This window comes from Anomaloglossus baeobatrachus, chromosome 5 (assembly GCF_048569485.1).
Source record: "Anomaloglossus baeobatrachus isolate aAnoBae1 chromosome 5, aAnoBae1.hap1, whole genome shotgun sequence".
NCBI classification, from domain to species: Eukaryota; Metazoa; Chordata; class Amphibia; order Anura; family Aromobatidae; genus Anomaloglossus; species Anomaloglossus baeobatrachus.
Genome location: NC_134357.1, coordinates 58,843,281 through 58,865,614, shown reverse-complemented (window position 1 = coordinate 58,865,614; position 22,334 = coordinate 58,843,281). Strand labels below are relative to the sequence as shown.

General features: G+C 47.2%; 1 protein-coding gene across 2 annotated transcripts in view; it reads left to right on the top strand.

The window, feature by feature from the left end:
* Positions 1-22,334, top strand: part of CFAP46 (cilia and flagella associated protein 46) — a 370,852-nt gene that overhangs the window by 124,960 nt on the left and 223,558 nt on the right. For both annotated transcript variants that reach the window (XM_075348545.1, XM_075348544.1), the window contains exons 20-22: positions 9,663-9,876; positions 14,687-14,836; positions 16,591-16,698. In XM_075348545.1, the coding sequence (XP_075204660.1) occupies positions 9,663-9,876; positions 14,687-14,836; positions 16,591-16,698 (472 nt within the window). The remainder of the gene's footprint in view (positions 1-9,662; positions 9,877-14,686; positions 14,837-16,590; positions 16,699-22,334) is intronic.

Here is a 22,334-nt window from a genome sequence, read left to right as displayed (position 1 = left end):
TAGGAAGGCTGACGCTTCACTGGGGCTTTGAGCGGTGGAATCCGGAGGGCACACAGAGAGCGGGCTGGTAAGCCACAACCTTCGTTTGTGGACTTTTTATTACACTCCCAGGACTTTCTACAGGAGTGTATTCTTGCTGCAGAGCTTCCACCTCAGCAGCATGTCTGTCACCCGAAGCAAGGCTGCAAACATGTACGCTATATGCACTGCATGTAAGCTAATTCTGCCAGAGCCAAGCACATACCCACATTGTGATGCCTGTGCTAACATGGTTGTGTCTCAGCCTGGAGCCTCCGCAGGGGTCCCTCCGGCTGCTCTGGCTCCGGTGGCTGAACCCCCGGCTTGGGTAGCATCCTTTACACAAGCTATTTCCCAGTCTTTTGCCGACTCCATGGGGCAGCTGTCCCGGACACTGCTGACCATGCATCAGCCCCCGTCCCAGGGTGCTTCTGCTGTTCCTAGCTCTGCAGAGCTCTCAGAGCAGGTCCTAGGACCCCGTCCCCCTAAACGGAGACGCAGGGATCCTTCTCCTTCCTCTTCCCACGGCTCTGATTCACGTGCCGAGGTGCAGGGCGAGGAGGATTCGTTTACTGTGGGCTCAGACGCTTCCTCTATGTACCCCATTGACTTGTCTGAGGGTGATGTGGATGTTAGTGACTTGATTGCGTCCATTAACTCCGTACTGAACCTCAACCCACAAGAGTCAGAGGAACAACCCTCTCTGGTAGAAATACACCAGTTTACCTCACCTAAGAGAGCTAGGAGTATGTTTTTTAACCACTCCAGCTTTCACACCACTGTTACCAAGCCCAGGGCCTGTCCTGACAAACGTTTTCCGAAGCATAGTTCAGATGACCGTTTTCCTTTTCCACCAGAGGTGGTTAAGGAATGGGCCCAGTCCCCAAAGGTAGACCCTCCGGTGTCCAGAATCTCAGCCCGCACAGTCGTAGCTGTGGCTGATGGCACTTCTCTTAAGGATCCCACTGACCGCCAGGTTGACCTTCTGGCCAAGTCTATTTATGAGGCGGCAGGAGCCTCGTTCTCCCCGTCTTTTGCGGCAGTGTGGGCTCTTAAGGCAGTCTCTGCCTCTCTGGCGGAGATACATTCCCTCTCCAGGGACTCTATTCCTGAGACGGATGCCTTAACTTCTCAAGCTTCGGCTTTTGCATCCTACGCCATGTCTGCCATCCTGGAGGCTTCTCACCGCACGGCGGTGGCCTCCGCTAACTCCCTCGCGATCCGCAGGATCTTGTGGCTTCGAGAGTGGAAAGCAGACGCTTCCTCTAAGAAGTACCTTGCGAGTCTCCCTTTTGCTGGGTCCCGGCTGTTTGGGGAACAGCTGGATGACATAATTAAGGAAGCTACTGGCGGGAAGAGTACTTCCTTGCCACAAACTAAAGCCAAGAAACCTGTCCAGGGCAGGAACCAATCGAGGTTTCGTTCCTTTCGTTCCTCTAACTGGTCATCCTCTAAGCCCTCGACCTCGTCCACTACCGCAGCCAAGGATCGTAGATCCAACTGGCGCGCAAAGCCGCGTCCTCAAAAGACCGGAGGAGCCGCTGCCACTAAGGCAGCCTCCTCGTGACTATCTGGCTGCGCCAGCAACGTCCTTGGTCGGTGGCAGGCTCTCCCACTTTGGCGACGTGTGGTTTCAACACGTCTCCGATCAGTGGGTGCCGGATATCATCTCCCACGGCTACAGGATAGAATTTTCTTCCAGCCCGCCAAACAGATTTTTTCTGTCCACCCCCCCCAGCTCCAAAGCCGCCGCCTTCTCTCAGGCCGTGGCATCCCTGCAGGCCAACGGGGTAATTGTTCCGGTTCCCGCCCGGGAACGGTTCAGCGGTTTCTACTCAAACCTCTTTCTAGTCCCCAAGAAGGACGGTTCCTTCCGGCCCATCCTGGATCTCAAGCTTCTCAACAAGCATGTTCAGGTGCGGCACTTTCGCATGGAATCTCTGAGATCGGTCATTGCCTCAATGACCCAGGGAGATTTTCTGGCATCCATCGACATCAGAGATGCCTATCTGCATGTGCCTATTGCGGTTTCACACCAGCGTTGGCTACGCTTTGCAATCGGAGAGGAACATTTCCAATTCGTGGCTCTCCCCTTCGGCTTAGCCACGGCCCCTCGGGTATTCACCAAGGTCATGGCAGCAGTGGTTGCGGTCCTGCACCTCCAGGGGTTGGCAGTGATTCCTTACCTGGACGACCTTCTAGTCAAGGCCTCATCCAGTGCAGACTGCCAGCGGAGTGTCTCTCTCACTCTCGCCACGCTAGTTCAGTTCGGGTGGCTTGTCAACCTGCACAAGTCCACTCTGATCCCGACCCAGGTGCTTTTGTACCTAGGGATGCAATTCGAGACTCTGCCGGCACTTGTCAAGTTGCCCTTAGTCAAACAGCAGTCCCTTCGTCTGGCGGTGCGCTCTCTGCTGAGGCACCGCCGTCATTCCATCAGACACCTCATGCAGATGCTGGGTCAGATGGTGGCGTCCATGGAAGCGGTTCCCTTTGCCCAGTTCCATCTGCGTCCCCTGCAACTGGACATTCTCCGCTGTTGGGACAAGCGGATCTCTTCCTTGCACAGGCTGGTGGCTCTGTCGTCACAGACCAGGAGCTCCCTTCAGTGGTGGCTTCGGCCCCTCTCTCTGTCACAGGGACGCTCCTTCCTGACTCCGTCCTGGGTGATCCTCACCACGGATGCCAGCCTCTCCGGCTGGGGAGCAGTATTTCTCCATCACCGAGCACAGGGCACTTGGACTCCGTCCGAATCAGCCCTCTCGATCAATGTGCTGGAGATCAGAGCTGTGTTTCTAGCTCTCCTAGCCTTTCATCACCTGTTGGAGGGCAGGCACATTCGAGTTCAGTCGGACAACACGACAGCGGTTGCCTACATCAATCACCAGGGCGGGACTCACAGCCGTCTGGCGATGTTGGAGGTTCAACGAATCCTCCAGTGGACGGAGGACTTCAAGTCCACCATATCTGCAGTCCACATCCCAGGCGTGGAAAACTGGGAGGCCGATTACCTCAGCCGTCAAACCGTGGACAGCGGCGAGTGGGCCCTGCATCCGTCAGTGTTCAGATCCATCTGCCGCAAGTGGGGCACTCCGGAAGTGGATCTAATGGCATCCCGGCACAACAACAAGGTTCCGGTTTACGTGGCTCGCTCCCACGATCCTCAAGCCTTCGCAGCAGACGCACTGGTTCAAGATTGGTCTCAGTTCCGTCTGGCCTATGTGTTTCCCCCTCTAGCGCTCTTGCCCAGGGTTCTGCGCAAGATCAGAATGGAGGGCCGTCGAGTCATACTCATTGCTCCGGACTGGCCCAGGCGAGCTTGGTACCCAGACCTGCTCCGTCTCTCCGTAGAGGTGCCGTGGCATCTCCCGGACCGCCCGGACCTTCTTTCTCAAGGTCCGTTCTTCCGCCAGAATTCTGCGGCTCTCAGATTGACGGCGTGGCTCTTGAGTCCTGGATCCTGACGGCTTCAGGCATTCCCTCTGAGGTCATCTCCACCATGACTCAGGCTCGGAAGTCTTCCTCGGCCAAGATTTACCACAGGACTTGGAGGATTTTCCTGTCCTGGTGTCGCTCTTCCGACCATGCTCCTTGGCCGTTCTCCTTGCCGACCATCCTGTCTTTTCTACAGTCCGGTCTACAGCTAGGACTGTCCCTCAATTCCCTCAAGGGACAGGTGTCGGCTCTGTCGGTATTGTTCCAGCGGCGTATCGCCCGACTGGCTCAGGTGCGCACCTTCATGCAGGGCGCATCTCACATCATTCCTCCTTACCAGCGGCCTTTGGATCCCTGGGACCTTAATCTGGTCCTCACGGCCTTACAGAAACCCCCCTTTGAGCCTCTCAGGGAGGTTCCCTTGTTTAGACTTTCACAGAAAGTTGTTTTTCTAGTAGCCATAACTTCTCTCAGGAGAGTTTCTGATTTGGCTGCGCTCTCTTCGGAATCCCCCTTTTTGGTGTTTCACCAAGACAAGGTGGTTCTTCGTCCAACTCCGGATTTTCTCCCTAAGGTGGTGTCTGCTTTCCACCTTAACCAGGACATTTCATTGCCTTCTCTTTGTCCGGCCCCTGTGCATCGCTTTGAAAAGGCGTTGCATACCTTGGATTTGGTGCGGGCGCTCCGAATCTATGTGTCACGCACCGCCGTTTTTAGGCGGTGCACTTCACTTTTTGTGCTAACCACTGGTCAGCGCAAGGGTCTCGCTGCTTCTAAACCGACCCTAGCTCGTTGGATCAGGTCGGCTATCACCGATGCCTACCAGTGCTCTCAGGTGCCTCCCCCGCCAGGGATAAAGGCGCACTCGACCAGAGCTGTCGGTGCCTCCTGGGCTTTCAGGCACCAGGCTACGGCTCAGCAGGTTTGTCAGGCTGCCACGTGGTCCAGTCTGCACACTTTTTCGAAGCACTACCAAGTGCATGCTCATGCTTCGGCAGATGCGAGCTTGGGCAGACGCATTCTTCAGGCGGCTGTCGCCCATTTGTGAAGTTAGGTTTTGCCTACTTCTCAGTTTGGTTTATTCCCACCCATGGACTGCTTTGGAACGTCCCATGGTTTGGGTCTCCCATAAGGAACGATAAAGAAAAAGAGAATTTTGTTTACTTACCGTAAATTCTTTTTCTTATAGTTCCGACATGGGAGACCCAGCACCCTCCCTGTTGCCTGTTGGCAGTTTTTTGTTCCGTGTGTTTCACCGGCTGTTGTTAGTAGACAGAGTTCCGGTTATTCCGAGTTTTACTCTATCTCTACTTATGGGTGGATGTCCTCCTTCAGCTTTTGCACTGAACTGGGTAGATTGTCATCCAGGGGGTGTATATAGCCCGGAGGGAGGAGCTACACGTTTGAGTGTAGTACTTTGTGTGTCCTCCGGAGGCAGAAGCTATACACCCATGGTTTGGGTCTCCCATGTCGGAACTATAAGAAAAAGAATTTACGGTAAGTAAACAAAATTCTCTTTTTTCTCAGCCCTAATTGGACCGAGAAAAGAATCGCAGCATGCTGCGGCTGTAATGCGAGACTCTTTCTCTCGCACCCATTCAAGTGAGAGCACTGCACTCGCGGTACACCGGTGTACTGTGCATGCAGAGCGAGAGTCGCAATAGCCGGCTACGGAGGAGAGAGGGAGAGAAATCCCTCCCCTCCGCAGCGCTGGCCCGCCCCTCCTGAAAGCCAGACCGCCCCCCGCAGCTGAGGTCCGCTCGCACCGTCTGACCGCAGTCGCAGTGATACTAGCATGACACTCGGCTCCTGCTCTGTGCTGCCAGCACGAGCCGAGTGTCATGCGAGGATCTCAGTAGTGCCCCGTGTGGCCCCGGCCTAACGATCTGGATCCAGTAACTTGGGTAATTAAAAAAATAAATAAAGGAAAAAAAAGGGGAAAACAAGTACATTATACTTACCAAGTCTCCTGCACAGCTGTACATTGCTTTCAAGGCACTCACACTACTTCCAGGGCCACTCATTATCCTTCATGCATACATGCTGCTTCCTTCGCCTACAGGCAGCCCCTGTATCTCTGATTGGTTGTAATCAGACAGCACACCCACCCTGTGGTACTGTGTGTCTTACTTCTTGTAGTCACAGGTGCTGTGTGTGCCCCTTTTGTGGTGTAAAAATAAATAACTAAAAAAATGGACCTATGGTGCCCCCATATTAGGATACCCAGGCCAGATAAAGCATACGGCTACAGGCTGCAGCCCCCAGTCGTGTGCTTATCTTGGCTGTTTATCACATAAGAGGAACCGCACGCAGCTTTTTAAAAAAATTATTTAAATAATTTAAAAATAACAGCGTGTGGTCCCCTCTACCCCCCCTCCTTCCTGATTTTGATAACCAGCAATGATAAATCCCACATTTGTGGCTGGTATTCTCAGGCAGAAGATCCATGCTTATTGGGCCCCCCCAGCCTAAATATAGCAGCCTGCAACTACCATTGGTCTCCTCAGCCTGAAAATAACAGCCCACAGCTGTCAGCATTATCATGGCCGGGTATCAAAATTGAGGGGGACCGCACGCCGATTTTTTAAAATTATTTATTTAAGTAATTTTAAAAAAGCCACTCTTATTTTGATACACAGCCAAGAGAAGCATGCGGCTGGGGACTTTATCCTGTTGCTCTATGCTTTATCTGTGCTGCGTATCATAATATGGGGAGACATTAATTTTTTAATGTATTTATTTATTCTTGCACCAATATAGATGCACCCACAGCGCCTCTGATTGATATCAGTCAGACACATTGTCACAGAGGTTGGCAGTGCATCTGACTGCCACCAGTCATAGACGCCGGAACTGCCGGGAGGTGGGGGAAGCAGTGAATATGCATGATGGATAATGAGTGGCCACAGAAGTAGTGTTACAGCCACATGGGAGACTGGTAGGTATAATAAGCTTTCTCTAATCCCCCTATCCCTTCTGCCACTATTTTAAAGACCCTATATGGGGACCGGCATCTGGACAGATATCCGGGATCAATTCCGGGCTGGAACAGGGTTTGTTTTTTTTGTTTTTTAAACCTGGTTGGATCCGCTGATCCCGGGTATCTGCGGTCCTCCCATCACTACTCACTACTCTTTTTTCATAAAGCTTCTCAGGTTCACACCAGTCTCAATGCTTCCTCTTCCTGCGAGGAATGAGCATGTGACCGCTGCAGCCAGTAGTTGGCTGCAGTGCTCATACATTTGTATTACGATTACGTAATTTATAAACAAAGGGACTCTCTACATCCTACTCGGGTTATACATACATGTCACCAATACAACCTATTACTGGCTGCATGAGTGACATTTTTCTTTAATTTCAGAGCTGAAGAATCTGGCATTTTCACTTGATGTCCTGTCGCTAAAGCCTAGCACAAGTCAAAAACCGAGATTGGGCGAGCCTGTAGATGTGCTATAGATATCTGAGATGAGATATCTGCTAGAATTGTACATTTTCTTTAAATTGTGCACTACCTTATTCATCCATTCAGCATGTCCTATATCGCTTGCCCACCATGCCCCTGTATAAATGTATTGCTTAAATTATGATGGATATCTCACTCTTAAGATGCACTTACAGTATATTGTGCACTCGTTTCCCGATGATCTGGGGAGAATTGATCTTTTGGTCATCGTTCTCGGCAGCACATAATCCCATCTAAACAGGACATGTGCTGCCGAGAACAATGGAACCTATGTGTACTGAGAGATGTATGACAGATGTCGGATCGGACTGTGTAGTCAGCAGTAGTTTAACTGTGGGCATCGTGCAGTTTACATGGACCCTAAGGGGTACTTTACACGCTGCGACGTCGCTAACGATTTATCGTCGGGGTCACGGTGTTTGTGACGCACATCCGGCGTCGTTAGCGTCATCGCAGCGTGTGACTTGTACGAGTGACCTTCAACAATCGCAAAAGTGGTAAAAATCGTTGGTGTTGGAGAGGTCGTTCAAACACCAAATATTGTTGTTTGGTGAGTAGCGATGTTGTTCGTCGTTCCTGCGGCAGCACACATCGCTACAGTTAGGTCCAGAAATATTTGGACAGTGACACAATTTTCGCGAGTTGGGCTCTGCATGCCACCACATTGGATTTGAAATGAAACCTCTACAACAGAATTCAAGTGCAGATTGTAACATTTAATTTGAAGGTTTGAACAAAAATATCTGATAGAAATTGTAGGAATTGTACACATTTCTTTACAAACACTCCACATTTTAGGAGGTCAAAAGTAATTGGACAAATAAACCAAACCCAAACAAAATATTTTTATTTTTAATATTTTGTTGCGAATCCTTTGGAGGCAATCACTGCCTTAAGTCTGGAACCCATGGACATCACCAAACGCTGGGTTTCCTCCTTCTTAATGCTTTGCCAGGCCTTTACAGCCGCAGCCTTCAGGTCTTGCTTGTTTGTGGGTCTTTCCGTCTTAAGTCTGGATTTGAGCAAGTGAAATGCATGCTCAATTGGGTTAAGATCTGGTGATTGACTTGGCCATTGCAGAATGTTCCGATTTTTGCACTCATGAACTCCTGGGTAGCTTTGGCTGTATGCTTGGGGTCATTGTCCATCTGTACTATGAAGTGCCGTCCGATCAACTTTGCGGCATTTGGCTGAATCTGGGCTGAAAGTATATCCCGGTACACTTCAGAATTCATCCGGCTACTCTTGTCTGCTGTTATGTCATCAATAAACACAAGTGACCCAGTGCCATTGAAAGCCATGCATGCCCATGCCATCACGTTGCCTCCACCATGTTTTACAGAGGATGTGGTGTGCCTTGGATCATGTGCCGTTCCCTTTCTTCTCCAAACTTTTTTCTTCCCATCATTCTGGTACAGGTTGATCTTTGTCTCATCTGTCCATAGAATACTTTTCCAGAACTGAGCTGGCTTCATGAGGTGTTTTTCAGCAAATTTAACTCTGGCCTGTCTATTTTTGGAGTTGATGAATGGTTTGCATCTAGATGTGAACCCTTTGTATTTACTTTCATGGAGTCTTCTCTTTACTGTTGACTTAGAGACAGATACACCTACTTCACTGAGAGTGTTCTGGACTTCAGTTGATGTTGTGAACGGGTTCTTCTTCACCAAAGAAAGTATGCGGCGATCATCCACCACTGTTGTCATTCGTGGACGCGCAGGCCTTTTTGAGTTCCCAAGCTCACCAGTCAATTCCTTTTTTCTCAGAATGTACCCGACTGTTGATTTTGCTACTCCAAGCATGTCTGCTATCTCTCTGATGGATTTTTTCTTTTTTTTCAGCCTCAGGATGTTCTGCTTCACCTCAATTGAGAGTTCCTTAGACCGCATGTTGTCTGGTCACAGCAACAGCTTCCAAATGCAAAACCACACACCTGTAATCAACCCCAGACCTTTTAACTACTTCATTGATTACAGGTTAACGAGGGAGACGCCTTCAGAGTTAATTGCAGACCTTAGAGTCCCTTGTCCAATTACTTTTGGTCCCTTGAAAAAGAGGAGGCTATGCATTACAGAGCTATGATTCCTAAACCCTTTCTCCGATTTGGATGTGAAAACTCTCATATTGCAGCTGGGAGTGTGCACTTTCAGCCCATATTATATATATAATTGTATTTCTGAACATGTTTTTGTAAACAGCTAAAATAACAAAACTTGTGTCACTGTCCAAATATTTCTGGCCCTGACTGTATGTGTGACACCACAGGAGCGATGAATATCTCCTTACCTGCGTCCACCGGCAATGCGGAAGGAAGGAGGTGGGCGGCATGTTCCAGCCGCTCATCTCCGCCCCTCCTCTGCTATTGGACGGCTGCCGCGTGACGTCGCTGTAACGCCGCATGAACCGCCCCCTTAGAAAGTAGGCGGATCGCCGGCCAGAGCGACGTCGCAGAGCAGGTATGTGCATGTGACGGGTGTTAGCGATGTTGTGCGCCACGGGCAGCAATTTGCCCGTGACGCACAACCGGTGGGGGCGGGTATGCTCGCTACCGATATCGCAGCGTGTAAAGTGCTCTTTAGTCTTGGAAAATCATTGATACAGTATGCAAGTAACACAGTAAAATCTTCAGTGGAAAGTAGTGTAAATCTTCGGCAGAGCAATAGCCCCCAATTGTAAGTGTCCATGCCGTTTTGCTCATTTCTTCCCAGCACTAAGCCCCTTTTCTCTTCCATATGCCATCCAGGAACCCGGCGCTGCTGGTTGTGCTGTCCAATGTCGTAGCCAAAGGCTTGATTCTTCGCTGGATACCTGTGTCAGACAATAATAAAAGATCCGATACAAGTCTGCGTACAGAGAAAGGCAAGAAGGCTGCGGGGAAGGGACCTGAGAAATCTAATGTAGCACTTGTTTTATCAATTGATCCAAATGGCCTTCCTGATGTGAGACTCGCCCTGGAGGTACGCCTTCACTTTACAGGGATATCGGCGGATAAATGAATGCGGTTTTTATACGTTAACTCTTTGACTATTTGTGTAAATTGGACGGAGCTGCTGGCACGGTTCCTCTATGGAAAGGTTACTTTATAGATAATTGCCTCGGTCTCCGCTTCCCATAGATCCTTAAATAGACGCTTATTTGAAACCGCTCCATTGCAGAACCCACGCAGGAGTGACATTGACATAACACTTTCGCCTGCAGGTTACCATAAGGCCTCGGACTCCTGAGCATATTGTGCTTTGATTCTCCGGAGATTTTGGATTCATGAAATTTAATTAGTTTCTTTTCTCCAAAAAGTTCCGGAGGACATTTAAGTGAAACATGCAATTGTTCCAATTGTCATCGCCGGATTCCGGCTGAAACATTGTCATTTGTCATTGCCGCTGAGTTTATACAGATGCATCCCTGCTGCCTCCATACAATACAGAAAGTTTCTACTCCTAGGCTACTTTAATACTGACATTATGCCGAAACATTTATAAAGGCTATAACACCCAGGCCTGATTCACTGATTCTCACGCACCTAGACAGCTGAAGGGCTAAAAACAATGGACCATGGGCCGCACCATGCCCTCCCCTGCTGCCGGGTACCCAATATCACCACTATGTGCATGCAGAGAGCGGTGGATCAATTGGTGGCAGATGGTGTCGCAGACTCCATCTACCACCAATCAGTGTAAGACACAGCAGACGCGATGACATCACATCATCACTTTCGCTCTGCAGAGCGTCAGTGCAGCAGAGGTCGGAGCAGAGCAGCAGGTGAAGGGGATCGAGGTGAGTATACGGTAGTATTTTTATGTGTATGGGATATTTCTGTGAAACCCTGGCAAAACCAGGTAGTCAATGTTAGGCCCCCGCATTACACCTTTCCCTCATTAGAAAACACACAGCCAACCATTAAACCCCAGTCATCCCCCTTAGGGACAGATAGACACACCAGTGGGCGTGGCCAGGAGGTTGGTGCACGCCCACCCAGGGGTTTAGACTGCCCGGGGCGGGAAAAGCGTCAGTTCAGTTTTAGAGTTCAGTAGTGGAGTTCAGGCCTGTGTGTCAGGCCTGAAGTAAACTGACAGGTACCAGGGTAGGAGCCCTGGTGCCACTGGCTAGGAGGCAGACGGTGGTCTCCATCGACAGGAGACGGGAAGACGGCTCGGTGGAACCGAGGTGGACCGGGCCAGGGTTGTAGCCCGCCGGTACCGACACGGGGAACCGACCCGGAAACCGTAGCACAAGGGGGTACTCGGACCCTGAGGCCAGGAACCAGAACCTACTGGAACTGGTTAATTAACCGATTGAGGCCAGGACTAGAGGTCCTGTCCCACCCAAAGTTCCACATAGAAGACAACAGCCCACCGATTAGGGATAAGAGGTCACCGCCAGGGCCCATAGATCCCGCGGGCTAATATCTGCGGGCACGGCTTCTTAGGCCACATCCAGCCGGGAGCGGACTCCTACGTTTCATACAAGGAAGTCCTTTCTACTAAAAAGGTGCAAGAAAAGGATAGAGACCACCAGCCGGGTGGGGGATCCCGAACGCAACCGGCCGCGGCACCGGCCACCACCATCTTGGTTTACCAGAGACTTGTGTGTTTTCCTAACTGTGAGTACACCAACACCCTCTGCGGTCGTCATTCCCCCTGCACCAGAGCCAACGGGTCCCGGGGCCACCATCCCTGCCCACGGAGGGGTTAACATCTTGCTGCACAACATCTCCCCCGGGTGCCCGTAACAGCAGCGGTAGTGTCCCACCTCAACACACACTGTGGGTGGCGTCACAAACTCAATACGGCCCAGTCCGTACATCTACGTCCCCCATTTTATTCGGCGTGTCCGCGAGACCCCCAGGTCCGGAGACCCTCCATCCACCACCCCTGAAGGTCCAGTTCTGAGCAGCGGTGGCTGCTGGCAAGGGGACGGCACATTTGCATTTATGTAGGAGGCAATGGGGTACTCATACTGTATATAGGGAACTATGTGGGGCTCAGAAATGTATATAGGAGTCTATGTGGCACTCAGAAATATATATAACAGGCTATGTGAGACTCAGAAATGTATATAGGAGGTTATGGGGGGTCATATAATATATTACAGGCTATGTGGGGCTCAAATGTATTTAGGAGGCTATGTGGTGGCTGTATATGATGGAGCTATGAGGGATCTCAAACTGTATATAGGGGTTGTGTGGGGGCTCATACTGTATATAGGGGGGCTGTGTGTGGCTTCATGCTGTATGTATGGGGATGTCAGCAAACTTAATTCTACTCAGTATTAAGTGCTACAATTAATATTAATATAAAACAATAATTATAGTTAATATTAGTATTGAGCAGAATTAATTTCCGCCTATTGTTACAACCTCTTCACCAGTCACGGTCTCTCATGTGGCCCCTCGGGAAAATTAATTGCCCACACCTGCCCGAAATTATATTGATGACCTTAGAAAACAAGATGGAACACATGGAAACCCCTTACACATCATAAATTCACAAGCGGTTCCTCCCTATAAAAGCAATATAGAAAACTGAGAAAGAAAGGGGGGGGGGGTAGCAACCGGAATAGTGTTTGAAGAATGATTTTCAAACAAGATCACCTCTTATGAAAGAATTTGCATATCTTTATTCAATACAAAAAGACATAATTGTCATAAGTTACAGAGTGTTCAAAAAATTACCAATGCAAGTCACATACAGGTGATAGCTAAAAGATCCAGAGCAAAGAGCATTAGGTCTGGTGGGTCACCATAGGAAGTGAAGCAGAGTTAGGCTGCTTTCACACATCAGATTTCTGCATTCAGGCACAATCCTTTTTTTTCCTGATCCAACGGATCCGGCAAAAAATGTAAAAACCGGATCCACCGGATCCGTTTTTTAACGGATCCGTTATGCCGGATGCGTAAAAAAACGTTTTGCATCCGTTTTGTCCATTTTTTTTTTTTTTGCTGGATCCGTTTTTTTAAAACATTGGAGCATGCTCAGTTTCCAAAAACGGATCCGGCAGCCGCATCCGTTTTTTGCCGCATTACGCTGGATCCGGCGTCCATAGGCTTCCATTGTGAAACACGCTGTATCATGCCGGATCCGGCGCGATGCGTTTTTTTTTGCCAGACAAAAAAACGTTACAAGATACGTTGCCTCCGGCCGCCTCTTTAATTAATTTTGCCGCATCCGGAAAAAAACGGATGCAACGCAAAGCCATCAGGCACAATCCGGTAACAATTCAAATCTGTGGGGATAAAACGGATGCGGTACCGGATCCGTTTTACCCGTTTTTTTCCGGATTGTGCCTGATGGAAAAAACCTGATGTGTGAAAGTAGCCTTAAATGGACATGTGTCAGTTGAATCATAGTGAGAATCTACATGTGTCAACATAAAACCTCGTATTCCTGCTTACCCATAGTGATCCAGGACAGACCAACAGTCACCGCACCCCAACGCGTTTCGTGGTGTTCTTCAGGGGACTTCGACATGGTGTGCTACAAAAGAGGGCTTTTTATACCTGTGCCCAATTAACAATAGAATCGCCAAACACCCACACCGGCCGCATGGGGGGCGGGATCCATCCGGAGTGTCAGTCATCGGGCCGTTCCCGGAAGTGACGCGGGCACCAAAGTGTCGTCACACTGCGCCCGTACCATCCCGTTAAGGAAGCCGTCATTCAAAGTCGCGCAGGAAAGGATCACACCGCGCATGCGTGCCACGGGCGCGGCCATTTTTGAAAAGGGCAAAAATAAGGGCATACAAAGCTGGGCATGAATAGATTCCCAAAATGATGCGAACAGCATCAGAGGAGACACAAAAGGATCCAATATATAATTGTACAAATGCTGGCTAGTTAGAAATGCAAAAAATAATTATTTATTAAGAGAGGGATCCCACAAACACTATGTTTTGTTCTCTTGATTTAAAAGAAAAATGCACCACAAATGCACCATATGATTACAATAGATGGACATTATGGAGTATAAACATGTAGACATTTATGTGTATTACATCAAGGGGAAATAGATATAAAAAATACCCCTATTAAGTAGTAATTATAAAACTGCCATGTATTGTAACCTTATGTGGCAGTATCTATATAAACCATAGTGGGTGATATATTCAAAGGTGGCACAATGTGAACCGCCCCCCATGCGGTCGGTGTGGGTGTTTGGCGATTCTATTGTTAATTGGGCACAGGTATAAAAAGCCCCCTCTTGTAGCACACCATGTCGCAGTCCCCTGAAGAACACCACGAAACGCGTTGGGGTGCGGTCGCTGTTGGTCTGTCCTGGATCACTATGAGTAAGCAGGAATACGGGGTTTGATGTTGACATGTGTAGATTCTCACTATGATGGAACTGACACATCCATTTAACTCCTTCACTTCCTATGGTGACCCACCAGACCTAATGCTCTTTGCTCCGGGTCTTTTAGCTATCACCTGTATGTGACTTGCATTGGTAATTTTTTGAACACTCTGTAACTTATGACAATTATGTCTTTTTGTATTGAATAAAGATATGCAAATTCTTTCATAAGAGATGATCTTGTTTGAAAATCAATCTTCAAACACTATTCTGGTTGCTACCCCCCACCCCCCACCCCCTTTCTTTCTCAGTTTTCTATATTGATGACCTTAGTCGAATTCAGGGGGACTAGTGGGGGTCCAGATATTATAGGCATAATATAGACGGTCAAGTTGGCTCAGAGCGGCCTTACAAATATGTGTTGCCTTATGTGCAGCATCATGTCTTTTATGTGATGATCTGTTCTTTATCCTTTTAGGTGTGTGACTACGCCTTAGATTTGACCAGTGCGAGTTCCCAGGCAGAGATGGTACCCATCGTCATCAGACAGCAACTCCTTTCTACATGGGTGAAGGCAAAACAGCTGCTCCAGCAGCAAATCGGAGCCAAACTGGGAACTGATGATGAGGTGTGACTGCATGTAGATTATATGTAGCATTGATGTTTTACCTAGGACTGTTTCGGGTTTTTTTTTCCATTAAATCCTTGTAAATCGGGACCTAAATGCATGAATTGGGGGCTTAAAAGATGAAATGGATTAAATATTTTTCACCGTTTGTATATTGCGGATAAGAGTTACGAGTTCATTGTTAGGCTGTCATGGTGGACTGACTGATTCTCAGTTAACTCTTCCTGCTGACAGCACTATGTAAAACTGTAGGGGGGAAAAAAGCACAATAGGGTCTTACCCGGTAAGATGGTAGACAGACAAGACAAAGAAGCACTCACCTGGTGAGATTGTGCCAGTCACAACCCCTTATGATAGCCTGTGAGTGCCCGGTGGTTTAGCTGCAGCCCCAGGAGAGGAATTTTGTATCACACAGGTAGAAGAGAAGACTGGGTTTATGCCGCGCTAAAAAACACTGATGCGTGTAAATTAAAAGATTTCCTTTTTGTTTGACAGTTCCTACGCGTTTCAGAGACCTCCGTCTCCTTCCTCAGGAAAAGAAATCACCATGAGCGACGTCGCTCTGGCCCTTACTAAGGGGGCGGGTCGTGCGGCGACACAGCGACGTCACACGGCAGGCGGCCAATAGAAGCGGAGGGTGGAGATGAGGGGGACGTAAACATCCCGCCCACCTCCTTCCTTCCGCATAGCCGGCGTGAGCCGCAGGACGCAGGTAGGAGATGTTCCTCGCTCCTGCGGCTTCACACACAGTGATACGTGCTGCCGCAGGAGCGAGGAACAACATCGTAACATCGGTCCTTCCGAAATTATGGAAATGACCGACACTACACCAATCATACGATTTCGACGCTTTTGCGCTCGTTAATCAAATCAAAAACGATTTACACACTCCGATATCGACAGCGACGCCGGATGTGCGTCACTTTCGATTTGACCCCACCGACATCACAGCTGCGATGTCGTAGTGTGCAAAGTACCCCTAAGAGTCTGTAGAAGTTGGGCTCTCCACTGACTCACTATTTTGACAGGTGTGTACTGTGTCCTGCTCCTGAGCTGGGACATACCACTTTGAAGGGGGAGTCTGGGATTGCGCAGTATGTAAACACAGGGGAAATCTGTGCAGCTGTGTGATATTGGCATCAATCAAAGATAGATTCCTTTATTTTACAGATCAGCATAAAGTTTAGGTTTCTGACAGTGATAGCTAAATTTTCAACTGATTTTCTTTTAAATGATTATCTGCCCATTGGGATGCCTTAGAGAAATAATTCACTGTTTGTGAAATTCTTGAGAAAAATAGGTTCATCGATTTCTTTTTTTTTTTGTATTCTACCAACACATTAAGCAAATTGATTGAATTCACCACAGATCTTGTAGATATGAGCGGGAGGCTCTATTTACCATTTACAGTCAGCTCCACCCCCACACTTGGTATCTCCCAGGGTAGAGGATATCACAACATTCTATGCTCATTCTGCTAAAGTGAAAGTAAAACTTTTGTCCCTGTAATAATAGGAGAAATCATCTGATTTACTGATGACTTGTATTTGAGAAAAGCTTTCTAATTTCATCTACTTTAACTTTTTGGGTTTTTCACAAAACTGATAAAACCACTTTAAATTGATGAAATTGAGATATTATTTTATTTTTTTCAGGAATATGTTGAGAAAATTAGTAAATCAAGGCACCTATTATATTATGTCATACCGACAGAATAAGTTGGGCATGTTCATCCAGTTTGATGTATTTTTCAGGAAAACAATGAAGGACAAAACCCAATGACAAGAGTAATTGTAGCTCTAGAGATGCACTCCTGTAATGGGCTAGGACTGATGGACTTTACCGTTCCAGGCCTCTCTCAGGTACATTGTATGGGATAAATTACACTACACCAGACACTATATGTCATTAAATCATCAATGTGTATCAGAATATATTGGAACTGGGGGTAAAACCAATGACTTTGCATTATGGGTAGGTTTTTTTACAACCACATATTATATTAACTCATTCCTAAAGTGTATGTACGACATAAGGCTAGGGTTACACGACCGTATTTTGTACCCCATAAGGCTATGGTCACACGACCGTATTCTGTACCCCATACGGCTAGGGTCACACGACCGTATTTTATACCCCATACGGCTAGGGACCCACGACCGTATTCTGTACCACATAAAGCTAGGGACACGCGACCGTATTTTGTACCACATAAAGCTAAGGACACGCGACCGTATTTTGTACCACATAAAGCTAGGGTTACACGACCGTATTTTGTGCCCCATACGGCTCGGGACCCACAACCGTATTTTGTATCACATAAGGCTAGGGACCCACAACAACCGTATTTTGTATCACATAAGGCTAGGGACCCACAACAACCGTATTTTGTACCACATAAGGCTAGGGTCACACGACCGTATTTTGTACCCTATACGGTTAGGGACCCACGACCGTATTTTGTACCCTATACAGCTAGGGTTACACGACCGTATTTTGTACCCCATACGGCTAGGGTCACACGACCGTATTTTGTACCCCATACAGCTAGGGACCCACAACCGTATTTTGTACCACATAAGGCTAGGGTCACACGACCGTATTTTGTACCCTATACAGCTAGGGACCCACAACCGTATTTTGTACCACATAAGGCTAGGGTCACACGACCGTATTTTGTACCCTATACGGCTAGGGTCACACGACCGTATTTTGTACCCCATACAGCTAGGGACCCACAACCGTATTTTGTACCACATAAGGCTAGGGTCACACGACCGTATTTTGTACCACATACGGCTAGGGACACACTTACGTATTTTCTACCACATACGGCTAGGGACACACTTACGTATTTTCTACCACATAAGGCTAGGGTCACACGACCGTATTTTCTACCACATACGACTAGGGACACACTTACGTATTTTCTACCACATACGGCTAGAGTCACACGACCGTATTTTCTCTCCTCTGAGCAAATCAGTTCAATAATTCCAGTCAGACTCTGATCTACTTTGATCAGAGTGTGATCCAATTTTCTCGCATGTGGAGAAGATGGAAAAAAAAAATCCTCCATCTTGTCAGTCCATGACAATCGGACCACACTTTGATGTCATCTAAGTGTTGTCCGATTTTTTTCATGGATCCATTGACTTGCATGGCCATGTGCAATCCAATTTAAAGGGGTTTTCCCAGGAACAAAGTTAATTTTAAAGTTCATTTAATCAATAGATCTTGGAATAATAATAACTTCCACAATTGGATGTGATTAAAAAAAATGTTCATGTGCTGAGATAATGTTATATATGTGTCCCTGCTATGTACTGTGTAATGGTTGTGTCTGACAGGGACATGGTCTGATCATACCACATCTCCTGGGCAGGGGAGGATGCATACATAGTATAAAGTCAATACAGCACAGGGTCACAGTTGATTATTTTTGTGAGGTAAAACATTTCCCTGTCTGTTTATAAAAACTGTGTTGCCTTGTAGAAAGCATTATTTGCCATCCCGTGCTTTAAAGTAGTTATACTCCTCCCCTGCCCGGGAGATTGCCAATAATTCATTTCTTTGAGGTAAAACATTTTTTAATAACAGGCAGGGAAATGTTTTACTTCACAAAAAGAATCAGCTGTGATCCTGTGCTGTAATGACTTTATACTCTATTTTGCTTCCTCCCAGCCCAAGAGACGTGGTATGATCAGACCATGTCCCTGTACAGTCAGACACGTCTATTACACAGTACACAGCAGGCGCACATATATAAGATTATCTCAGCACAGGAACATTTTTTTAAAACGCATCCAATTGTGGAAATGATTATTATTCCAAGATCTGTTGATTAAAATGAAATTTGTTTGTGGGGAAAACCCCTCTCAGGATGCAATTTGTGCATGCTGTAATTTTGTTTTCCTCGGACACAGTGGGTCTGAGGAAAAACATTGTTCATATGAATAGCCTCATAGAATAACATTGATCTGAGTGCAGTTTGATATTTTGTCGGACCGAAAATACGGTGGTGTGACCCCATCGTATAAGTCACAGGTAAGGTTCCGGTTGTGTGCAGTGGGCTTAAGAGCAGTTATCAATTACTCAATGCTTAGGTATAATCTGTATTCAGTGAAGACTTTACAATAACAGACATAGGAAATGAGAGCTGCTACTGATGAGATTATATATTTAGATAGAAGGGAGAGGAGGAGGCAGGAGATCCACCTCTACCTCCTCTCTCTGCCTCTAGCTCCCCATCTGCCTCTAGCTCCCCCTCTGCTTCTAGCTCCTCCCTTTTCCTATATCTCCTCCCTTTGCTTCTAGCTCCTCCCTTTGCCACTAGCTCCCCCTCTGCCTCTAGCTCCTCCCTTTGCCTGTAGCTCCCCCCTCTGCCTTTAGCTCCCCCCCTCTGCCTCTAGCTCCCCCCTCTGCCTCTAGCTCCCCCCTCTGCCTCTAGCTCCCCCCTCTGCCTCTAGCTCTCCCCTCTGCCTCTAGCTCTCCCCTCTGCCTCTAGCTCTCCCCTCTGCCTCTAGCTCCTCTCTCTGCCTCTAGCTCCTCTCTCTGCCTCTAGTTCCCCCCTCTGCCTCTAGCTCCCCCCTCTGCCTCTAGCTCCCCCCTCTGCCTCTAGCTCCCCCCTCTGCCTCTAGCTCCTCTCTCTGCCTCTAGCTCCTCTCTCTGCCTCTAGCTCCTCCCTCTGTTTCTAGCTCTTCCCTTTGCCTCTATTTCTTCCCTTTGACTCTAGCTCCTCCCTCTGCCTCTAGCTCTTCCCTTTGCCTCTAGCTCCTCCCTCTGCCTCTAGCTCCACCCTCTGCCGCTAGCTCCCCCCTCTGCCTCTAGCTCCCCTCTCTGCCTCTAGCTCCCCCCTCTGCTTCTAGCTTCTCCCTTTGCCTCTAGCTCTTCCCTTTGCCTCTAGCTCCTCCCTCTGCCTCTAGCTCCTCCCTCTGCCTCTAGCTCCACCCTTTGCCTCTAGCTTCTCCCTTTGCCTCTAGCTCCTCCCTTTGCCTCTACCTCCTCCTTTTGCCTCTAGCTACTCCTTCTGCCTTTAGCTCCTCCCTCTGCCTCTAGCTCCACCCTTTGCCTCTAGCTTCTCCCTTTGCCTCTAGCTCCTCCCTTTGCCTCTACCTCCTCCTTTTGCCTCTAGCTACTCCTTCTGCCTTTAGCTCCCCCTTATGCCTCTATCTCTTCCCTTTGCTTCTAGCTCCTCCCTCTGCCTCTTGCTCCATCCTTCTCCCGTCATCATAGAACCTCATCAGCACCAACTGCCACGGCCCTTCTCAGTAATGGGAACGTCTTCACTGAATACAGAATTGAGAATTTTGATAATGACTGATCAATTCTGACAGAGAAGAAAGCAAATTTCCCTGACAAGATATATTATAAAGTTTCTTATTTTCATGTGTACTATTGATTTATGAAATAAAAATTAAAACATATATGCTTTAAGTAAAAAATAAAAGGATTTTGCATATATAGAAAGTCCCCCTGTTTTACAGTTTATTAATAAAGAGCATAAAAATAATAAAAAGGTTAAGAAAAAGAAATAACCCATACAATAAACACCATAAAGCAAAAAAAATAAAGTAAAAATGCAATGAAAAACAAACAAAACCTTGTATATATTTCAAGATTTGTGCCAATGAAATCATCAACTCGCCAAGAAAAATAAAGCCCTCGCAGCGCTCCTACCAAAATATGGAAATCTTCGAGTATCAGAAAAAAGCGAAACAAATCATAAATCATGCTGCCAGGTCATTTTTTTTATATATGGTATTAACTTTTTATTGAATTCTCCAAAGAGTATAGCAATATAATAATTGAGTATTGTCTCATATCCACGACACCGGGACTGGATTCAGGTCAGTTGAGTAAAATCTAAAGGAAAGGGAAGAGATCAACTGTTTCTCTGAGCTCTCTGGTGCCCTGACAATAAAACTTTTTTGGGTTCATCTTGTATCATAGTTACAGTACTAATATATATATATATATACACTAGCTGTAGTACCTGGACGTTGTGTCTCTCTCTCTCTCTTCTAGTCTCTGTCTGTCTGTCTCTGTATCAGTCTCTCTATCTCTGTGTCTGTCTCTATCTGTCTGTCAGTCTCTTTTCCCATCTGTCTCGTTCCAGGTCTGTCTCTTTCCCCGTCTGTCTCTTTCTCCGTTTGTCTGTGTATCTTTCCCTGTCGCTTTCCTTGTTTCTGTCTCTTTCCCTGTTTATCGCTTTCCCGGTCTGTCTCTGTCTGTCTCTTTCCCTGTCTGCCTGTCTCTTTCCCTGTTTGTCTCTGTCTGTCTCTTTCTCTGTCTGTCTCTTTCTCTATCTGTTTCTTTCCCTGTCTGTCTCTTTCCCTGTCTGTCTCTGTCTGCCTGCCTCTGTCTGTCTCTTTGACTGTCTGTCTCTCTCTGTCTCTCTCTATCCGTCTCCCCACCGACATCTTATTACCTCACACATAAACTTCTTATACTATGAATGTCCTTTGTTCCTATAGCAACCACTCGCAGCTCCTATTAATAACGTATAGCTCGCAGCTCCATTGACTTTCATGGAGGCAGGTTTTTTGGAGAGTAACTGTAAAGTGCAGGGTTAAATTTCCTGTCAAAACATAGTCTCTGACGTTCCCTGAGACACATGGGATGTCTGTGCAAAATTTCGTGATTGTAAATGTGATGGGGCAGATTCCTTTAGCGGACATACACACATACACAGATTCCTTTAGCGGACATACACACATACACACATACACTCAACTTTATATATTAGATAACATCTCTTACAATGGCAAAAGTGATAGCGCAAAAAAGAAAACGACATGACCAGGTCATTTTTACCGCACAATGAACACCCTAAAAACACAACCCCCAAAACAATGGCGGAATTATGTGTTTTTTGTGTTTGTTTGTTTTTTTGTTTTCTCCAATTCACCCCACCACAAATTTTTAAAACTGTTTTCAGTATATTTTATGGTAAAATGAGAGGTGTCATTCAAAACTACTAAACTTCCTGCAAAAAAAAGCAAGCTGTAATGTTTTACGGCTTTGTCTTAAAAAATAAAAAGTTATGACTCTTTGAAGATGGGGAGGGGGTGAAGAAACTTGAAATCACCCGAGTGGTAAGAGGTTAACTAATGAAACTTAACCCCTATTTAAAGGGAATCTGTCACAGCATAATGTAGAGACAGAGACCCTGATTCCAGCGATGTGTCACTTACTGAGCTGTTTGCTGTCATTTTGATAAAATCATTGTCTTCTCTGCTGCAGATCTAGCAGTTATATACAGAGCTCATGAATACGCTGGACTACCATTAGTCCTCTAATGATAATCTCCTGCTGATTATAGTGATTTTATCACAGCTACACTAAGCAGCCCAGTAAGAGACACATGGCTGGAATCAGGATCTCTTTTCCTTCATCATGCTGCTCTTAGATTAGGAGACAAAAACCTGGTGATAGATTCCAGTTAACTACGGTAATCAGCCAAGAATGTTCTGCCACAAGTATCTATCCGTAATTA